Source organism: Raphanus sativus, chromosome 7, assembly GCF_000801105.2.
Source record: "Raphanus sativus cultivar WK10039 chromosome 7, ASM80110v3, whole genome shotgun sequence".
Lineage (NCBI taxonomy): Eukaryota > Viridiplantae > Streptophyta > Magnoliopsida > Brassicales > Brassicaceae > Raphanus > Raphanus sativus.
In genome coordinates, this window is record NC_079517.1 from 16079972 (window position 1) to 16098736 (window position 18765).

Here is an 18765-nt window from a genome sequence, read left to right on the forward strand (position 1 = left end):
TAAACCTGAGTTCAATTCCTTCACACTACTTTTATTTGCTATTTTGCACCCAGTCCTAATAAATCCTAGCCCCTGATCAGGACTGACATATTGTTTTAAGACTTATTCTTGGGTTCACTCCCTAGGATGAACCTCTAGGTTCACCAACTAATAAGATTGTGTCATTTAAGATTCAGTATCTTTTAAAAAAGGAAACAAAATATTATCGAATTATATTATACTTTTAAAATAAAAATTAAATAAAAATTATACTAATCACAAAAAAAAACTTTTTAATCTAAAAAAAAAATATTTTCAAAAAATATTTTTAACGCTCCCAACAAACATTAAATCTTAGACTTTTGGATAAATCTTAAATTTTAAGATTTATCCAAGAATTTCGGATTTACCCAAGGGTTTAGGGTTTACCCAAGGGTTTAGGGTTTAGGATTAGGATTTAGGGTATAGTTTTTTTGTTGATTGTGTTATAAATAGTTTTTTTTAAATCAAAGTTTTATAATTTATCCAAAGGTTTACTAAAGGATTTAGGGTTTAAGATTCAGAGATTAGTGTTTTTTGTGGTATTAATTTATTTTTTTGAAAACAAAACTTATTTTTTGCATTTTATTATTATTTTATTTATTTTTACTTTATTATATTTATTTTTACTTTATTTTTTATTTTTAAAACGTAATATAATTTGATAATATTTTGTTTTCTTTTTTAAATTATGTCAAATTTGAAATAATTAAATCCTATTGGTTGGTGAACCTAGAGGTTCACCCTAGGGGGTGAACCCAAGAATAACTCTTGTTTTAATAGATTAATAAGATCATTTACTTTCATAATTGGATGCATAACTGGCGTTATAGATGTAGCTGGCCTAATATATATATATATATGCCCAACCAAGAACACTAAAAATATGGGTTTCACTCATCAACTAATACTAAAAAAGACTAATACTAAACAATCGTGTGTATATGCCAGTTTGATAATCTATAAAAGTCTCCAAAAACCAATCACATCTATAAACGTCTAATTAAGTATGTTTCGGTGTTCAAAAAATAAATAATAAGTATGTTTCAATTGTATATATAAAATAGTTATGGGACAAAAATATTTAGGGTTTGATTGATAGAGTATTAACATTAGCATTAGCATTATATATGCTTTTATTAGCCAATCAACATTTATCATAAAAACATTTAGAAAACCATTTACAAGATGCTAATGCTCTCTAAATGTTCTTTGCTCAATGTTCTCATATGGAATTTTTGGAAGAGTATTTGCAGTTAAAATATATATAAATTAAAAAAATATCTATAATTAATTTATGTTTGTTTAATAATATAAAAATTATTTTTATAATCAAAAATAAATTTATATTTTCAAAAAATAAAGTTGTAATTGAATATGTTTAACTTTTTAAAAAAAATATAACAATATTTCACATTTAAAAAATAATAGAATTTATATAATTACACATATCAATTGTTATTTTAATAAAAACATAAGATAATATATATTTATATATTGTAAAATAAACAATATTTTATTATTTAGAAATAAATAAATTATATGTCATAGATTAATTTTTATGATAATATTATGTTCTTAAAGAAATTTTACTTTTATTTTTTGAATAGTACTATTTCATATTTAAAATTTAGTTTAATTTATAAAATTATATAAGATTCATGACTTTTAATAAAAATATATTATTAATATATAGTACAGTTTAATATATATTATTTTAAAATAAATATATTATATACTAAATTTTATGATAATTTAAAAATTGTATAATGTTACTGTTCTACCAATCACTTTACTAAAAATTTTAATGGGAACATATAGCTTTTTCAACATATTGCTTCTACATTCTACTACTGATTTTTGGCTTTAATAATAAATTGTTATTATATATATATACACAACATAGCATTATACACGCGTTCGTTACAGAGCAAAGAGAGTTCTGGAAATGGTGATGCAAACAACTCGAACACGAATCTTGTATATTTGCTAGGAAGTTTATAAGTCACATTAATTTGAGAGACCTATGATATAAAAAGTAAACGATCTAAATACATAGGATTCGTTAAAGTTTATTTAAGATATCAATGTAATGCACGAGAAATTGGATCAGCCGACTTGTCTATCTTCAAATTTATTACACTGTGAGTGCCTATATGTGTATAACGTATAATCAATGTTTTGAAAATCGGACCGGACACCGATTCGGTGAAGCTACTGGTTGACTGGTTAGACCGGTTCAACCGGTCGAACCGGATTTTTTATTTATATAAAAATGTATATAATTATATATTTATACTATATAGACTTTACTTCTACATATAATACTTTCTATATTCTTTTTTATTAACTCAAAATAAACAACAAACATAAATCTGATTACTATGTAAACTAAAAATTAAAAAAAACAAATGATTTACAGCTAAAACAATCATATTTAATTATTTTTACAACTAACATTTCAAATTTTAAGAATATGGTAAAATAAAAACACTTAATTATATGTTAATTTTTAAGAACCGGGTTTTAAAATTAAACCGGGTCACCGGTTTTACCGGGTTTCAGCCGGTTTTACTGGTTTTTATTAAATCTGGGTTTTAAATCGAACCGGACTCGGCTTCTTCAGCGAGTCACGGTCGGACCGGTTCGACCGGCCGGTCCGATCCGGTTTTCAAAACACTGCGTATAATACATGGATTCATAAAAGTTGATCTCTTTGCAGATGAAATAAAAACATTTTCAACTTTCTTTCATATTTTCTAAGAATCAAATTCTGTTGAAGCTACACAACTATATTTGGTAATATATCTCTTTTTTGGGTCTAAATGTTAAGATTTATACTACTTTTTCGTTTTTAGAGTTTACAATGTTATTTAAAATAACTTATTACAACAAGAACGGAGAAAAACAGAAACAAAGGAGCAAGGAAATAAGCAAAAGAAAGCAAGAGAGAGCAAAAGGGAGCAAAAGAAAGAGCCAACAGAAATTAACTGTAAGGGAAAATGAAGTAGAAGTACAGCTCAAGTAAGGAAGGCAAAGGAGCAGTAACCGACGGAGGAGACAAAAACAACAGTCTATCCTTTATACGACGATCCACCACTCTGAAAAAGGCCTCTTGAGACAGAGAGACACCCTGGAAGATGCGCAGATTACGCTCCCGCCAAAGGCTGTAAACGATGGCTTGGTTAATGATCTTCAACACCACTGCACGCCGAGAATGAACTTCCTGGAGCTGCTGGCAAAGGACGACAACATCTGCTAGTGAATCTGGAGGAGACGCCATGTATCTGCCACAAAAATGAGACCAAGTAGCAACCGCAAAGGAACAATGAAAGAAAATATGGGCAATAACTCATCATCAACTGAGCAAAGAACACAACCCGGTGGAACATTTAATCCCCAAGAAATCAAACGGTCTCGAGTTGGTAGCCTTCCAAGGAAAGCAGTCCAAGATATGAAAGAGCAACGAGGAACCTCCTCCTTGAGCCAAACCACCGAGTGCCACTGCACCGGTGGAGCTGAGACACGAATCCGCTCCCAAGTTACTTTAGATGAGAAGGAAGAACTAAAGCCACCAGAGCGATTTCTCCAACAGTAAGCATCTTCCGAATTTGTATCAATCGGAACCGGCAGAGTGGATAAAACAATTTGAAGGGTCAATAAATATTCTGAGCGCGCCGGCGGTAAGATCCAGTTACCGTTCCTAACTGCTTGAGACACATTAGCATGGAGGGAAATTCTTAGAGCCCGAGGTCCCGAGGAACCAAACATGAGGTATAATGGACCCAAGTCGGTCCAATAACCATACCAAAATAGGGTTTTATTGCCGTTGCCAATGCTGCATCGAAGAAAATTCTGAAGTTGATCTTTTTGTTGGAGCATACTTCTAACAGTCATGGAAAATCTTGGCGAATCATTAATGAGCCATAAAATTCTACCACCAAATCAATTACTAGTAAGCCATGGCACCCATAGGGAACCTGAACTATATTAGCTAAAAAGTCTGATATCTGATTACGCACTCTTGGAACATAAGAAATCTTGAACTCCAGGAAGCATATGAGCAATGTCTCTATCCTCTCTAGTTCCGTAGCAAAATTTGACTAAGCATGAGGTTCGTTGATCATAGCAATCAATTCTTTGCAATCTGTTCTGAAGTTCTGACTTGTTGAATGCTGAAGCATATTCTCCATCGCACATCGCAGTGCTTCCCACTTCTGAGTGCATAGCTGATTCTCTTCTGGAGAAGTTCTGTGATCCTATGAGTTGCGTATTTCCGCCACTGTCCAACCAGACCCATCCACACTCACTAAATTGAGCATGAGATGTCCATGATCCATCCAGTAAGCAAATATTGCCCAAGCTTATGACTTGGAGTTCCTTTACATTACTCTTTTGTACCTCTGGTGGTATCGTCTTATTGGCATTAAACCAAGCTTGACATTCACTCTCAGTATATCGAACTAGTTCCAGAGGATCTCTGTCTATTTCCCTAAAGAATTTGTCATTTCGAACCTTGCAGATGTACCAAATTAGCCAGGGATAAGGATCTCTGTCTTGCTCTGGTTCAAGTATACCGTTCTTTTGCCAGAAGAGGTAGTCCATATTCGTGTAGATACTTGGTGCTGGAAAAACATCAGCATTCATTGGAGTTGATGAAAGTAACCAAACTTGTAGAGCAGGTGGACATTCGAAAATCGCATGTGTTACTGACTCTTCTGTTTCACCACATCTTGGGCAATAATTGTCACATCTCATATTTCGCCTTACTAGATTTCTCGTTACCGCCACATGACCAGTTAACAATTGCCAAATAAGATGACAAATTTTCTTCGGCGCCTTTATCTTCCAAACATAGGCTTGGAGCTTTGTAATACTTGGCTCTAACACTTGCTTTTTGTCTGCATCCTTCAAAAGGTTTTGAGCAACCCAATATCTAGACTGACCGTATATTGTCAAATTCTTGTGTAGTTTCAACAGAATATATCAGACCTATAAGTTGTGCTTATGGCTAAACTCCTTATAAGAGGTATATCATATCATCAGGACCAGGGGCGAAGCTAGGTTGATGACTAAGGGTGCACGTGCACCCAATCTATTTAAATTACTTAGTTTTTTAACATGGACAAAGAAGAGATAAGTGGCTAATTTGGTAATGATGCACCCATGGTTTCCAATAAACTTGAGTTCAATTCCTTCACACTACTTTTATTTGCTATTTTGCACCCAGTCCTAATAAATCCTAGCCCCTGATCAGGACTGACATATCAGTACTATACTAAAAGCAAAATAATCTCAACTCTAAGCCATGCCACGTCGTTTAAAAAAATCGACCAATGGGAGGCTCTTTTTTTGACACGTCTGATGCTTCATCGACGAAGTGGGCTTCGATTCGTCTGCGGCCCGGGTTGATGAGACTAGGATAGCCCGTGAAGCCCATTATCTGGGTGAGGTCCTCTTCGCCTCTTTGATTCCTCTTCATCTTCTTTGTTTTACCGTTCATGGATCTCGCCTCCACGCACAATCAATTATTCCCCACTCCTCTCGACTCTTTAATCCCATCTTAATGGGTTCTTTTCGCTTTCTCCATACGAGATTCTATATAAAGGTCTCTCTCTCTCGATATTTTGTTTACCACAAATTCTTAAATCCTCTTGATTAAAACTACGATGAAGTTATCCAGTGTATCTGAGTCAGTGAAAACGAACGGCGCTGCGGCGGTCCCCTCGGCTCCGGTCGAACCCGCACTCCAAATCGGTGTCTCTTCCGGCGATGTGAACTCGGTGAAACCAAAAGACGAGACAGCTGCCTCCTCCGGTCCGGTTAAACCAGTCGTCCTAACCGGTGTCTCCTCCGGTGATGTCAACCGGTGTCTCTTCCGGTGATGTCATTCACATCCTTAATCAGTGAATGCGCGTATTATAAAGCTTTGGTCTTTTTGTCGGATCTGTATGCAGAGTCGAATTTATAAAGCTTTGGTCTTTTTTTCCAGGGAGTTGATTTGGTACAAAAAGGGATTGGTCAAATGGTTGGAGGAGGAGGGCGGTTTCTCCAACAGCCTTTCAGGAGGAAACTTCATTACAAACCACTGGTGAGTTTTTTTTTTCTCTGTGAATGACATTTTGGAATATTATAAGATCGGTGAAAGTAAATATATTTTAAGAAGACTTCTGATTTATTCATGTAGTGTTATAGATTATGCTGTTGCATAAGAATTTAAATGTATAATCTTACATAATTAGGATGACGGTGGAGGACTCAAGGAAGCTTCTGCCTGCTGAAATTTATCCTTCCTGGGTCGTTTTCTCCGAGCGTCAGAAGTTAAGTCTCCCAATTTCCTCTTTTTGGTGTATATATACATTCATGTATATGTATCTGCTTAGAAAGTTTCTTCCTTTTGCGAATTGGTGGACAAATAAGTTGTAGGATTGGTCATAACTCTGCATACTGATCTTAGTTGTTTTGGCGTTTTTATTTACTTCAGTTGACTTGGCTGAACCATCACTTGACAAAGATCTGGCCTTATGTTGATGAGGTATGTTAGCCTCCATTTGTTTTTTTATCAAGGTCATTGAGTGAGAGAGAGAGAGATGTGGTTCTCTGTATCATGGATGGAGATATTGTGTTTCTTAAGGAGGTTCTGTTCTCCTTATTTTGCGAATTTAGGCAGCTTCGGAGCTTATAAGAGCATCCGTGGAGCTGATTCTCGAGCAATATAGATCTGCCGTTGTGGCCTCCTTGACATTTTCTAAGCTTACTCTCGGTACCGTGGCACCCCAATTTACAGGTTTGTTTTGTTTGTTTCCTGTTCTTAAAATGTAATTTTCTGAAAAAAATGAAATTTTCTGTTGTGAGGTAACCATAACATGTGCCGTTGAATCATCTTGAGCTTGCACTGTTAATCGATATTGTTTATGTTTTCCACGCATAGTAAATGAATTCATGTCAAAGTGGAAATTTACATGCAACTGAATAAAAGAACGAGAATTGGTTTAAATTTAACTGTCGATGGCCGTGGTATACAATTGTTTAGACATTATTGTGTTTGAAGTTTTACGAAAAAGAGAGCCCATACTCCCATACTAATATTATGCTGTTGCGTTATAATTTATGAGTCTCTTTGATGTTTCTTTAGGTGTTTCCATTGTCGAAGATGATGAAAATGGGATGACCATGGAACTTGATATGAATTGGGACGGAAATCCTAATATAGTACTTGGCATCAAGACCTTAGTTGGTGATTCTCTTCCAGTTCATGATTGCATTCTCAGCTCTTATGACCATGCTTTTTCAGTTCTCAACCTACATACACTTCCTCACATGATTTTCCTTTATTTTCTTTTGGTTAACACTTATATAGGAGACAATTGAGGAAGTTCAAAGACTGGCTTATGTAACTTTCGGTGGTTGGTTTGATAATATGAGCAGTATCCGTCGTGGTAACCAGGTTTATCAGCAACTTTGTGCCTCTTGCCACTCCATGTCTTTCATCTCATACCGTGATTTGGTGGGTGTTGCTTACACAGAGGAAGAGACAGAGACAATGGCTGCTGAGATCGAGGTTGTTGATAGACCAAATGATGAAGGTGAGATGTTCACCCGACCTGTTAAACTCAGTGACCGCCTTCCTCAACCATACTCCAATGAGTCAGCCGCAAGGTTCGCCAATGGATGAGCGTATCCACCTGACCTAAGCTTATGATAAAGGTTTATGCTGTTCTTTCACCTCAATTTGTATATTTATAAGAGAAGTCATCTTCTCTGCCCTAAACCATCTTTATTGGTTTCTGCTAGGCACGTCACAATGGTCAAAACGACGTCTTTGCTCTTTTGACTCAAATTGTAAGTGTTTAAAAAATGGACCTGTGACAATGAAACAGATCAGAGAAGGGTTACACTACAATCCTTATTTCCCTGGTGGAGCATATGCCAAAGATGCTCAATATAAAGATGGGTCTCCTGCAACGGAAGCTCAGGTCAGTATTGTTCTGCTTATTACAGACCTTGGAGATTTTAGGAAACGTTATCATCTAACTCATGTTTTAAAACAAATGTTTAACTATCTCGCAGCGTTTCAACACCATATAAGCTCCATTTGTTGAAGGGAAAGATGGCCAAGCATCTGCTTCCGTCTATGCCAGCAACACGGCTAGAGCTGGTGGCAAAGAAGGTGGATGCAAACGCCCCCGTGAGTGAGAGTTTTTAAGCTGTCACAAGCCGTCAACCCCACATAGTTTTCACCATTTTACAATTTCCTAATTTGTTTTGCTTGAAGCATTTCAGACTTTGCAATGTTTTTAATTATTTATTTATTCTTATCACCTATATACTGAAAGAGGTTATTAACATGTAAATATTCAATAATATATGAGTTAAAATACAAAATAATTTATATATTTGTTGCATTAAATATAATTTTATTCATCTAATATTCAAACTAAATCTAAATAAATAAGTAAATAATAAAAGATTACAAATATAAATGATGGTAAAAATTTGGTTTTTAAATGATAAACATGTAAACCATAACATTATTAAACTGAAAATGATATATATACATTTGAAAATATAGTTAATGTTTATAACGCATATCACTAAATATATAAAAACAAAATCACAACATATATAAAAAATGAATGTCGATGATTTCTTTTTAGCATTTTTCATTTTTCTTGATTTTCCTGTTTGTTAAAATTATTAAAAATAAGTCTGTAACAAGAGGAACATCTCCTTAGTATAGGTGATTATGGAGACAACGATAAACATTAGTCAAGTCAGTGAGGTCATCGAATTAGTTATTACGTAAGCCTCGAGAATTCATAAATTTTTGAATTATTTTCTCATATAAATATCTCATAGGTACTCCAGCGAGAATCAGAAGGCTAAACGAAGACTCGCAAGGTTTCTTTTACAGGTTGTTTTCAGCTCCTTTAAAAGATATCTTGGTTTCAAATGCTCAGTTAAATTGTTCTGCAATTCCGTCAAATCTAATTTGAAACATGATACACTCACTTTAGTGGCTGGAGCTGACTGCTTCTTTTGATTCGTGAAAGATTGCTAATTGTGTTGCAACTTGCAACCGCTGCCTGGAAATGGAACCATGAACCAACGTTGATCTAGCCGTTAAGATATTTCTTCAAAGGTCATACTGTGCACTCTCACACGTCCCTCTTCTTATAAATTCTCCATTAATGCCTACAACTGAAATTTTTGTGATCGAAACCCCATATTTTATTATACTATAGTAGATTGATTGTGTTCCGTGATCACATGACTTCTCATAGTAGCTGGGTTCTGATGGTTGTGTTTTCCAGGACATTGAGTGGCATTATATCTTCCCATTCTGGTCTTCAGACACGATGAGTTATACATGCTCATGTGTTGCGTCGTCAAAGGTCTAAAATTCTTGGACACATCCAAAACACCCATTCAGATCCTATGAAGCTTTGATGCTCTGTTTTTTCAGGGTAGAGAATATTCTTCTTGCAAACACATTTCAAACTAAAATTTAGAAACATATAGTCATTCTAAAGTGTTTTTAGATGAATATATTGTTACATTCTTTTTTAAAAAATTGGAAGCAATCACTAATAAACCTGGAAGAGAAAAAACAGCAGCAACAAACACATACCTAAGTTTAACTCGATATCTATAAGGAAAATACGGGAAATAAGAATTCACAAACCGATTCCAAGGTATACAAAGGCTCGGGCCCAACGTCTCCCATCTATACAATTTTGTCATTCTGGAAAAAAAGCTTCACAAATTTTTTTGACAATAAAGATCCAATAACCACTCACACTTACTTTATGCAATTCTCTCGCAAGTTACAACCGATTACAATTTACAAAGAATATAACAAAATATTTACCAAATTTGGAAGTGTGAACATTATTTAAACATAAATACATCAGCAAATGAATTCAATAATGTAAACTATTCTACGCTCACAACAAATACACAACACTGACAACAAATATGTAACACAGGTCATCACCCCACCTCAACCCTTACAATATAGATTAGTCTTGGAGAATCAATGACAACACAAAAACACCAACTTCACGAACTCTTTACCAATTACAGACTATTTCTTTCATATGGCCGACATGGCAGCTTCCCTTCTTCAAATTACTCAATCTCTTTCTTTCATTATTTACGAGGATTTAAGCTACTTTTTTGAATTTTTAAGAATCGCATAAACCTGATGCTCACCATCTTTCCCATTCTTTTGGAAAATAAAATGCTCCCAATCCAAACCAAAAAATTAAAACTTAAGATCGTGAATTACACAATATACCAATTTATCCGCGCGTAGCGCGGAAATCGAATCTAGTTGTTTTAATAGATTAATAAGATCATTTACTTTCATAATTGGATGCATAACTGGCGTTATAGATGTAGCTGGCCTAATATATATATATATATACGCCCAACCAAGAACACTAAAAATATGGGTTTCACTCATCAACTAATACTAAAAAAGACTAATACTAAACAATCGTGTGTATATGCCAGTTTGATAATCTATAAAAGTCTCCAAAAACCAATCACATCTATAAACGTCTAATTAAGTATGTTTCGGTGTTCAAAAAATAAATAATAAGTATGTTTCAATTGTATATATAAAATAGTTATGGGACAAAAATATTTAGGGTTTGATTGATAGAGTATTAACATTAGCATTAGCATTATATATGCTTATTATTAGCCAATCAACATTTATCATAAAAACATTTAGAAAACCATTTACAAGATGCTAATGCTCTCTAAATGTTCTTTGCTCAATGTTCTCATATGGAATTTTTGGAAGAGTATTTGCAGTTAAAATATATATAAATTAAAAAAATATATAATTAATTTATGTTTGTTTAATAATATAAAAATTATTTTATAATCAAAAATAAATTTATATTTTCAAAAAATAAAGTTGTAATTGAATATGTTTAACTTTTTTAAAAAAATATAACAATATTTCACATTTAAAAAATAATAGAATTTATATAATTACACATATCAATTGTTATTTTAATAAAAACATAAGATAATATATATTTATATATTGTAAAATAAACAATATTTTATTATTTAGAAATAAATAAATTATATGTCATAGATTAATTTTTATGATAATATTATGTTTTTAAAGAAATTTTACTTTTATTTTTTGAATAGTACTATTTCATATTTAAAATTTAGTTTAATTTATAAAATTATATAAGATTCATGACTTTTAATAAAAAATATATTATTAATATATAGTACAGTTTAATATATATTATTTTAAAACAAATATATTATATACTAAATTTTATGATAATTTAAAAATTGTATAATGTTACTGTTCTACCAATCACTTTACTAAAAATTTTAATGGGAACATATAGCTTTTTCAACATATTGCTTCTACATTCTACTACTGATTTTTGGCTTTAATAATAAATTGTTATTATATATATATACACAACATAGCATTATACACGCGTTCGTTACAGAGCAAAGAGAGTTCTGGAAATGGTGATGCAAACAACTCGAACACGAATCTTGTATATTTGCTAGGAAGTTTATAAGTCACATTAATTTGAGAGACCTATGATATAAAAAGTAAACGATCTAAATACATAGGATTCGTTAAAGTTTATTTAAGATATCAATGTAATGCACGAGAAATTGGATCAGCCGACTTGTCTATCTTCAAATTTATTACACTGTGAGTGCCTATATGTGTATAACGTATAATCAATGTTTTGAAAATCGGACCGGACACCGATTCGGTGAAGCTACTGGTTGACTGGTTAGACCGGTTCAACCGGTCGAACCGGATTTTTTATTTATATAAAAATGTATATAATTATATATTTATACTATATAGACTTTACTTCTACATATAATACTTTCTATATTCTTTTTTATTAACTCAAAATAAACAACAAACATAAATCTGATTACTATGTAAACTAAAAATTAAAAAAAAAACAAATGATTTACAGCTAAAACAATCATATTTAATTATTTTTACAACTAACATTTCAAATTTTAAGAATATGGTAAAATAAAAACACTTAATTATATGTTAATTTTTAAGAACCGGGTTTTAAAATTAAACCGGGTCACCGGTTTTACCGGGTTTCAGCCGGTTTTACTGGTTTTTATTAAATCTGGGTTTTAAATCGAACCGGACTCGGCTTCTTCAGCGAGTCACGGTCGGACCGGTTCGACCGGCCGGTCCGATCCGGTTTTCAAAACACTGCGTATAATACATGGATTCATAAAAGTTGATCTCTTTGCAGATGAAATAAAAACATTTTCAACTTTCTTTCATATTTTCTAAGAATCAAATTCTGTTGAAGCTACACAACTATATTTGGTAATATATCTCTTTTTTGGATCTAAATGTTAAGATTTATACTACTTTTTCGTTTTTAGAGTTTACAATGTTATTTAAAACAACTTATTACAACAAGAACGGAGAAAAACAGAAACAAAGGAGCAAGGAAATAAGCAAAAGAAAGCAAGAGAGAGCAAAATGGAGCAAAAGAAAGAGCCAACAGAAATTAACTGTAAGGGAAAATGAAGTAGAAGTACAGCTCAAGTAAGGAAGGCAAAGGAGCAGTAACCGACGGAGGAGACAAAAACAACAGTCTATCCTTTATACGACGATCCACCACTCTGAAAAAGGCCTCTTGAGACAGAGAGACACCCTGGAAGATGTGCAGATTGCGCTCCCGCCAAAGGCTGTAAACGATGGCTTGGTTAATGATCTTCAACACCACTGCACGCCGAGAATGAACTTCCTGGAGCTGCTGGCAAAGGACGACAACATCTGCTAGTGAATCTGGAGGAGACGCCATGTATCTGCCACAAAAATGAGACCAAGTAGCAACCGCAAAGGAACAATGAAAGAAAATATGGGCAATAACTCATCATCAACTGAGCAAAGAACACAACCCGGTGGAACATTTAATCCCCAAGAAATCAAACGGTCTCGAGTTGGTAGCCTTCCAAGGAAAGCAGTCCAAGATATGAAAGAGCAACGAGGAACCTCCTCCTTGAGCCAAACCACCGAGTGCCACTGCACCGGTGGAGCTGAGACACGAATCCGCTCCCAAGTTACTTTAGATGAGAAGGAAGAACTAAAGCCACCAGATCGATTTCTCCAACAGTAAGCATCTTCCGAATTTGTATCAATCGGAACCGGCAGAGTGGATAAAACAATTTGAAGGGTCAATAAATATTCTGAGCGCGCCGGCGGTAAGATCCAGTTACCGTTCCTAACTGCTTGAGACACATTAGCATGGAGGGAAATTCTTAGAGCCCGAGGTCCCGAGGAACCAAACATGAGGTATAATGGACCCAAGTCGGTCCAATAACCATACCAAAACAGGGCTTTATTGCCGTTGCCAATGCTGCATCGAAGAAAATTCTGAAGTTGATCTTTCTGTTGGAGCATACTTCTAACAGTCATGGAAAATCTTGGCGAATCATTAATGAGCCATAAAATTCTACCACCAAATCAATTACTAGTAAGCCATGGCACCCATAGGGAACCTGAACCCAGAGCCGGGCTTGGGCAGAGTTTCACGAAACATTAGTGTAGGGCCCCCACCTAATGGGGCCCCCATTTCCAATTTTCCAAATGTAAATATGTAATGTTAATGTTAATATATTAATTTTATGTGCAAAGTCAAACTAAAAAACAAAGTTTTGGTTTATACTGTGCATATAAAAAATATAAGTTTTTAACATCAGCGCAAGTAACTTACGGTAAGTTATTCGACTGTCTGTATTTTAATTTTATTTAAATAATCGTAAATATTATAATAAATTTAAATAAGTAAAAAACATTATTTTTAACTCACTAGAGAAAACTTACCAGAGATAGTCTTTTCAACTTCTCCTCTCCTCTTTACTGTGTAAAAGCAAACAAGTTCATAAGAAAATCAGATTTTTTTTTTGTTCTATTGATTTTCGATGCTGCTTTTTATTATCAAAACTATGATAAGTTCATCTTTATTTCGAATAGGACCCCGAAAATCTCAGGTCCGGCTCTGCCTGAACCGTAGAAGAACAACCAAACTCTCTTGAGTCTGAAAATCATCTCAAACTCCTCAAGCTTTCTAAAACCAAGGCCACCTTTTGATTTTGACTTACAAATAGTTTCCCAGGAGACTTTAGCACCAGCCGCAGAGACAATGCCATTTTTCCATAAAAAACCAGAGCAAAGATAATCAACTTTGACGTAAAATCATTTGGGAAGCACAAAGATAGAACTCCAGAAGTTAACCATATTGCAGATAACCGAATATATCATCGTAACTTTGCCCGCAAAAGATAAAAACTTGACCGTCCAGGAATGGAGCTTTGAGGTTATACGATCAACGAAGGGCTGAAGAGTAGCAGCCGAGATTCTTTTGGGGCTTAGAGGCAAACCAAGATATCTTGTCGGAAACTCACTACGTCTGAAACCTGATAAATCACTTAGCACAGAAGCTTGAGTGTTTGTATAACCTCCATAAAATATCTCCGTTTTAGACTCATTAGTATCCAGTCCAGACCAATCTTTAAACTGATTCATAACTGATTTGATCCCAGCCGTAGAAGCACGAGACCCATCAGAAAAGACCAAAAGGTCATCCGCAAACAGTAAGTGAGTAAGCTTAGGGGAGGAGCACAGCGGATGTAGCCTAAAGGAACCATCAGATTCTGCCTTGTCAAGCAAACGAGACAGCACCTCCATGATAGTCCCTTTTTTTCTTCGAAGAAGCCAGCAAGCTCACCGTTGATAGCAACAAAAAAAACCTAGGAGAAGAGATGCATTCTTTAATCTAAGTGATGAACATTGGAAGGAACTTCTGAGATTCCAAGATCTAAATCACAAAATCCCAACACACCGTATTAAAAGCCTTCCGAATATCAATCTTCAGCATAGCATTTTTTAAATAAGAAGATTTATTGTAGTCTTTGATAAGCTCTGTTGCCAACAAGACATTCTCTTCCATGCTTTGCCCTTTTAAGAATGCCGCTTGGTAATATATCTCTTTGAAAACAAGTATTATTTTATTTTATTTTCTTCCAAGCCTACCGTGTAATAAACGGTGATCGATTAAACAAACGTATTGATATATCAAATTATCAATCTAGGAAATCTGAAACCACTATTCATTTTCACGTCGAAAATCAGAATTTCTTTCACCATTACGACATCTATATTATTAAAGTTGAAGTACACATTGAGATTGTTTGGAAATTTGAATAGTATTCTTAATGAAATACTAGATTTTGACCCGCCCTTTAAAGGGCGGGTATATATATTTTTTTTAATTTAATTTTCATATTTGTGTTTTTTTGTGATTATATTTTTATTTTTCTTTGTAATCATATTTGTGTTCTAATATTAATCAAAATATATTTTACTAAATAATAACATTTTAAAAATTGATTCGGTATACGCTCGGTTAGGAATGGGTTACCGGTCGAACTCGCCAACCCGCGGGTTTCAATTTTGTTTTGGTCAAATATGACCCGCACAACCCGCAAACAAATAATTTGTACCGGCACCCGCCCCATTTAATTTTGCGGTTATCCGTGAGTTATAATTTTTTTAAAAATAATTATTTAATTTAATTATTATAAAAATATAAAAATATATTTAATTAAAAAGTATATTTTAAAAAATTTTAAATGGTTTTTTAAATTACCATACTTTTAAAAAAGTGTTTACTTTTTTCTTTTTCTTTTTTTAAATATTTTTCGAGTCGGAGGATACCCGCAATCCAAAATCTACGTACCAACCCGCATCCATTCAAAATAAAATACTCATAAATCAATTTTTCAAATAGTTGAACCAAATTTGTGATCCGCCCACAATTGATCCTTTAGATCCATAGTAGAAGAAGAAATAGCCTATGTTCGTGTCGGTGGTGGTTATTAGTCCGTAGTTATAGGTGGTTATTAGGGGAACTGATGTGGTGGTTATTAGGCGAAGTGATGTGTTGGTTACGTATGTATTGTAGTTATATGCAGTTATCACATCAAAAGTAGGTATTATGAAAAATAATTGTTGGACACAACTTTTATCAACTGGTCAAACAGCAAAATTAATAGAATAGATGTTTGGAAACATGGATAATAATAGAAATTAATACTTGCCTATTTTAAGTGATTTTTTACAGATTTCCATTCTATTTCTAACCAATTCTCATCACTTCATATAATATCTTTACTAAATAAATTCACATCATTTATTATAGAACTACAAAATTAAACTTAATTGTTTTCAATATTTTTAATTTTATTTTTTACATTCATTTTCTCACTTTTATAACTATTTCATTAATAATTTTTATTTTGACAGCATTTTACATATTAACTATAATAATTTGACATATTTAAATGAAATTATTTGATTTGTGACAGAAATTCAAAATGGTTAACAATTTTTTTTGTTTATATAATCAGTTAAACATAGACATTCAGGTACCTTTTCAGCTACGGATTATTTCTTTCAAGTATCAAGTTTTTTGAGTTTTGAAACTAGGTTTCATTTAGGTATTATAAATTTTCATGAGGGATTTCAAATCGGGTCTTACCAAATCAAGATGAATTCAATTTTGATATATAGAAACCTACAAATATCCAAAAATTAATGTATTTGAGGCCAGTTCAGATATGTCTACCAAAAGTAATAATATTAATCGATTCAGTTTAGGTATTTTGAATTCATACCAAACCTAACCAAAAAATAACTAAAAGTAACCATATTACCTTATTTTGATTCGGGTTCGGTTCTAATGTATAGAAGCCTAAACATATTTAAATAATTATTCGATTAATTATATTATGAAAAATATAAAATATATAATACAAATAATGAAAAACAAAGTATTAATTTATAGAAAAATAAAAATTAATACCCTTACGGGTGTGCGGATCAATCTCTAGTTTGATTTATAATATTATCTCCTTCGTTAAGATTTAATTAAAAAAAATCTAAGAAGTTAGATGTTTTCAATTTTAAGGTGTTATTATTACTCTTTTCTAAATTTACTCTTATACTACTTGTTACGTAAATGTGAAAATTAAATAGTATCTGGTAATCTAAGACTAGATGAGTTATTGGAAACATTTTTTAAAATATTTATTTTTAACAAAAATATATATTTAGTTAGAAAAATTTACAATTTGTGTCCTGTGACATAAGACTCGGCAAATTATCCGTTAAATTTAATTCAATTCATTCTTCGTTTCGATTCGATCTGAATATTCGTAAAAATTCAAACCAAAGCAAAATAGTAAAATATGACATCTGTAAAAGCAAAGCAAGTCACAAATATTATTTTTTGGAAAATGGATATCCGATCTGATCTATATATTTCTAGATATGTAATGTAATTGTATATACAAACTATTATGTCTACATATTTTATGATACAATTTGGTTAATTTTATTTTTTATTTCAAGTTGTAATTTCAATTTTTTTGAGCTTTTGCAAATCCATTCTATTTTTTTTGTTGTCAAATGTTAACATATATGTTTTCTTATTAGGCTTGTTAATATTGAATTTTGCTTTAGATTTTCTGTTAAAAATGTTAGTTTGTTAGTATGATATTATTATTTTTATTTTAAAATGATATTTTAAAAAGTTTTTATTTAATTTTAATATTATAAATTTTTTAACTTATTAATTTTTAACTTTTAATATAATTGGCCGATCGAATTGAATAATCCGCAAATACTTAAAAGATTCTGGATATTTAGATTTCCAAATATCCAAATTTTTCCAAATCAAAATGAATTACAAACATAGATATTCTTCTGGGACAGAGTGAATCACATACACTTCAAAATTTTCTGAATATTCATTCCGTGTCTAGTAGGGTGTGGAAGTTCGGATACTCATTCGGATTCAGATTAGATTAGCGTATTTTTAATTTAAATTTAATAAAAAATTAAAACCATATAATTCTTGCTAAAAAGTTATTCTTCTTCTTGCTTTCGTAACACGAAAGAAACAAGAACAGCTCTATGGATGGAAACTTTTCTCGTATGAAGAACCACAAGATGGTGCAAGGTGGCTTCGGTTGTTACAATGATGTTTATGGTGGTCATCATTGATGACGGTAACAACTAATGTATCCGAGAAACCTTACATGGATAGTGAAAAATAACATTTTAGGGAAGAAGATCCTGTAAGGAAAGAGAGGAGAGATACGAGATGCATATGGTGTCTTAATATTTCACGTTTAAGAAGGAGATGCATATTTATATACATGTGCAGATGTTTTGGTTACAAAAATAATGATTTGATATTGATTTGATATAATATTAATTAAACCAATCTATTAAGAAAAAATGATCATTAAAAATTGGATGAAAATGTAGATTTGCGTTAAAATATACATATGTTCGAAATTTCGAATGACTTAGGCAGTACTTTGGGTTTCAGATATACCTGATCAGATTTGGATATCTAAACTTGTTCAATACAAAACTCGATTGGATATTTTACTATTTCGGTTTGGATTCAGGTTTGGATTTTACGGTCAGATTCGGGTTTGGGTATCGGATAAAATACCCATGTCTAGTGTCTAGTAGTATTCTGAGGCTTCTAACCAAACGGTAGTCTCCGTCACGCTCTCTATATACAGAGGAAAAGTCAAATAAATGACATCCCACAAGTTTCCTTCTTTGTGAAAGCCCGAGAAAGGACAAAAGATAAAGGTTTCTACTTCCTAGAATAGCACCCA

The 18765-nt window shown here is 32.7% G+C and overlaps 3 protein-coding genes and 2 pseudogenes across 10 annotated transcripts; 1 reads left to right on the plus strand and 4 right to left on the minus strand.

Moving 5' to 3' along the window:
- Positions 1 to 3004: 3004 nt before the first annotated feature.
- Positions 3005 to 3900, minus strand: LOC130498044 (uncharacterized; annotated as a pseudogene).
- A 132-nt stretch (positions 3901 to 4032) lies between these two features.
- On the minus strand, positions 4033 to 4776 carry LOC130498045 (uncharacterized). Its single transcript, XM_056991383.1, has one exon. It carries the CDS (start codon positions 4774 to 4776, stop codon positions 4033 to 4035), a length of 744 nt encoding a protein of 247 aa, XP_056847363.1.
- A 720-nt stretch (positions 4777 to 5496) lies between these two features.
- LOC108834719 (synaptotagmin-5) lies at positions 5497 to 8414 on the plus strand. 8 transcript variants are annotated; one of them, XM_056990309.1, is made up of 10 exons: positions 5497 to 5899; positions 6011 to 6109; positions 6261 to 6337; positions 6501 to 6553; positions 6685 to 6805; positions 7154 to 7251; positions 7379 to 7457; positions 7545 to 7725; positions 7813 to 7994; positions 8089 to 8414. In XM_056990309.1, the coding sequence occupies exons 1-8, from the start codon at positions 5688 to 5690 to the stop codon at positions 7691 to 7693; spliced, it is 888 nt and encodes a 295-aa protein (XP_056846289.1). In that variant the 5' UTR covers positions 5497 to 5687; the 3' UTR covers positions 7694 to 7725; positions 7813 to 7994; positions 8089 to 8414. The 8 variants fall into 8 exon arrangements, with proteins under 8 accessions (XP_056846289.1, XP_056846288.1, XP_056846287.1 ...); XM_056990308.1 differs by having other exon boundaries at positions 5498 to 5899; positions 7379 to 7465; XM_056990307.1 differs by having other exon boundaries at positions 5498 to 5899; positions 7379 to 7725.
- Positions 8415 to 12572: 4158 nt separating this feature from the next.
- LOC108815527 (uncharacterized) lies at positions 12573 to 13468 on the minus strand (annotated as a pseudogene).
- A 795-nt stretch (positions 13469 to 14263) lies between these two features.
- On the minus strand, positions 14264 to 14755 carry LOC108815528 (uncharacterized). The gene has a single exon (XM_018588103.1). It carries the CDS (start codon positions 14753 to 14755, stop codon positions 14264 to 14266), a length of 492 nt encoding a protein of 163 aa, XP_018443605.1.
- Positions 14756 to 18765: the final 4010 nt, after the last annotated feature.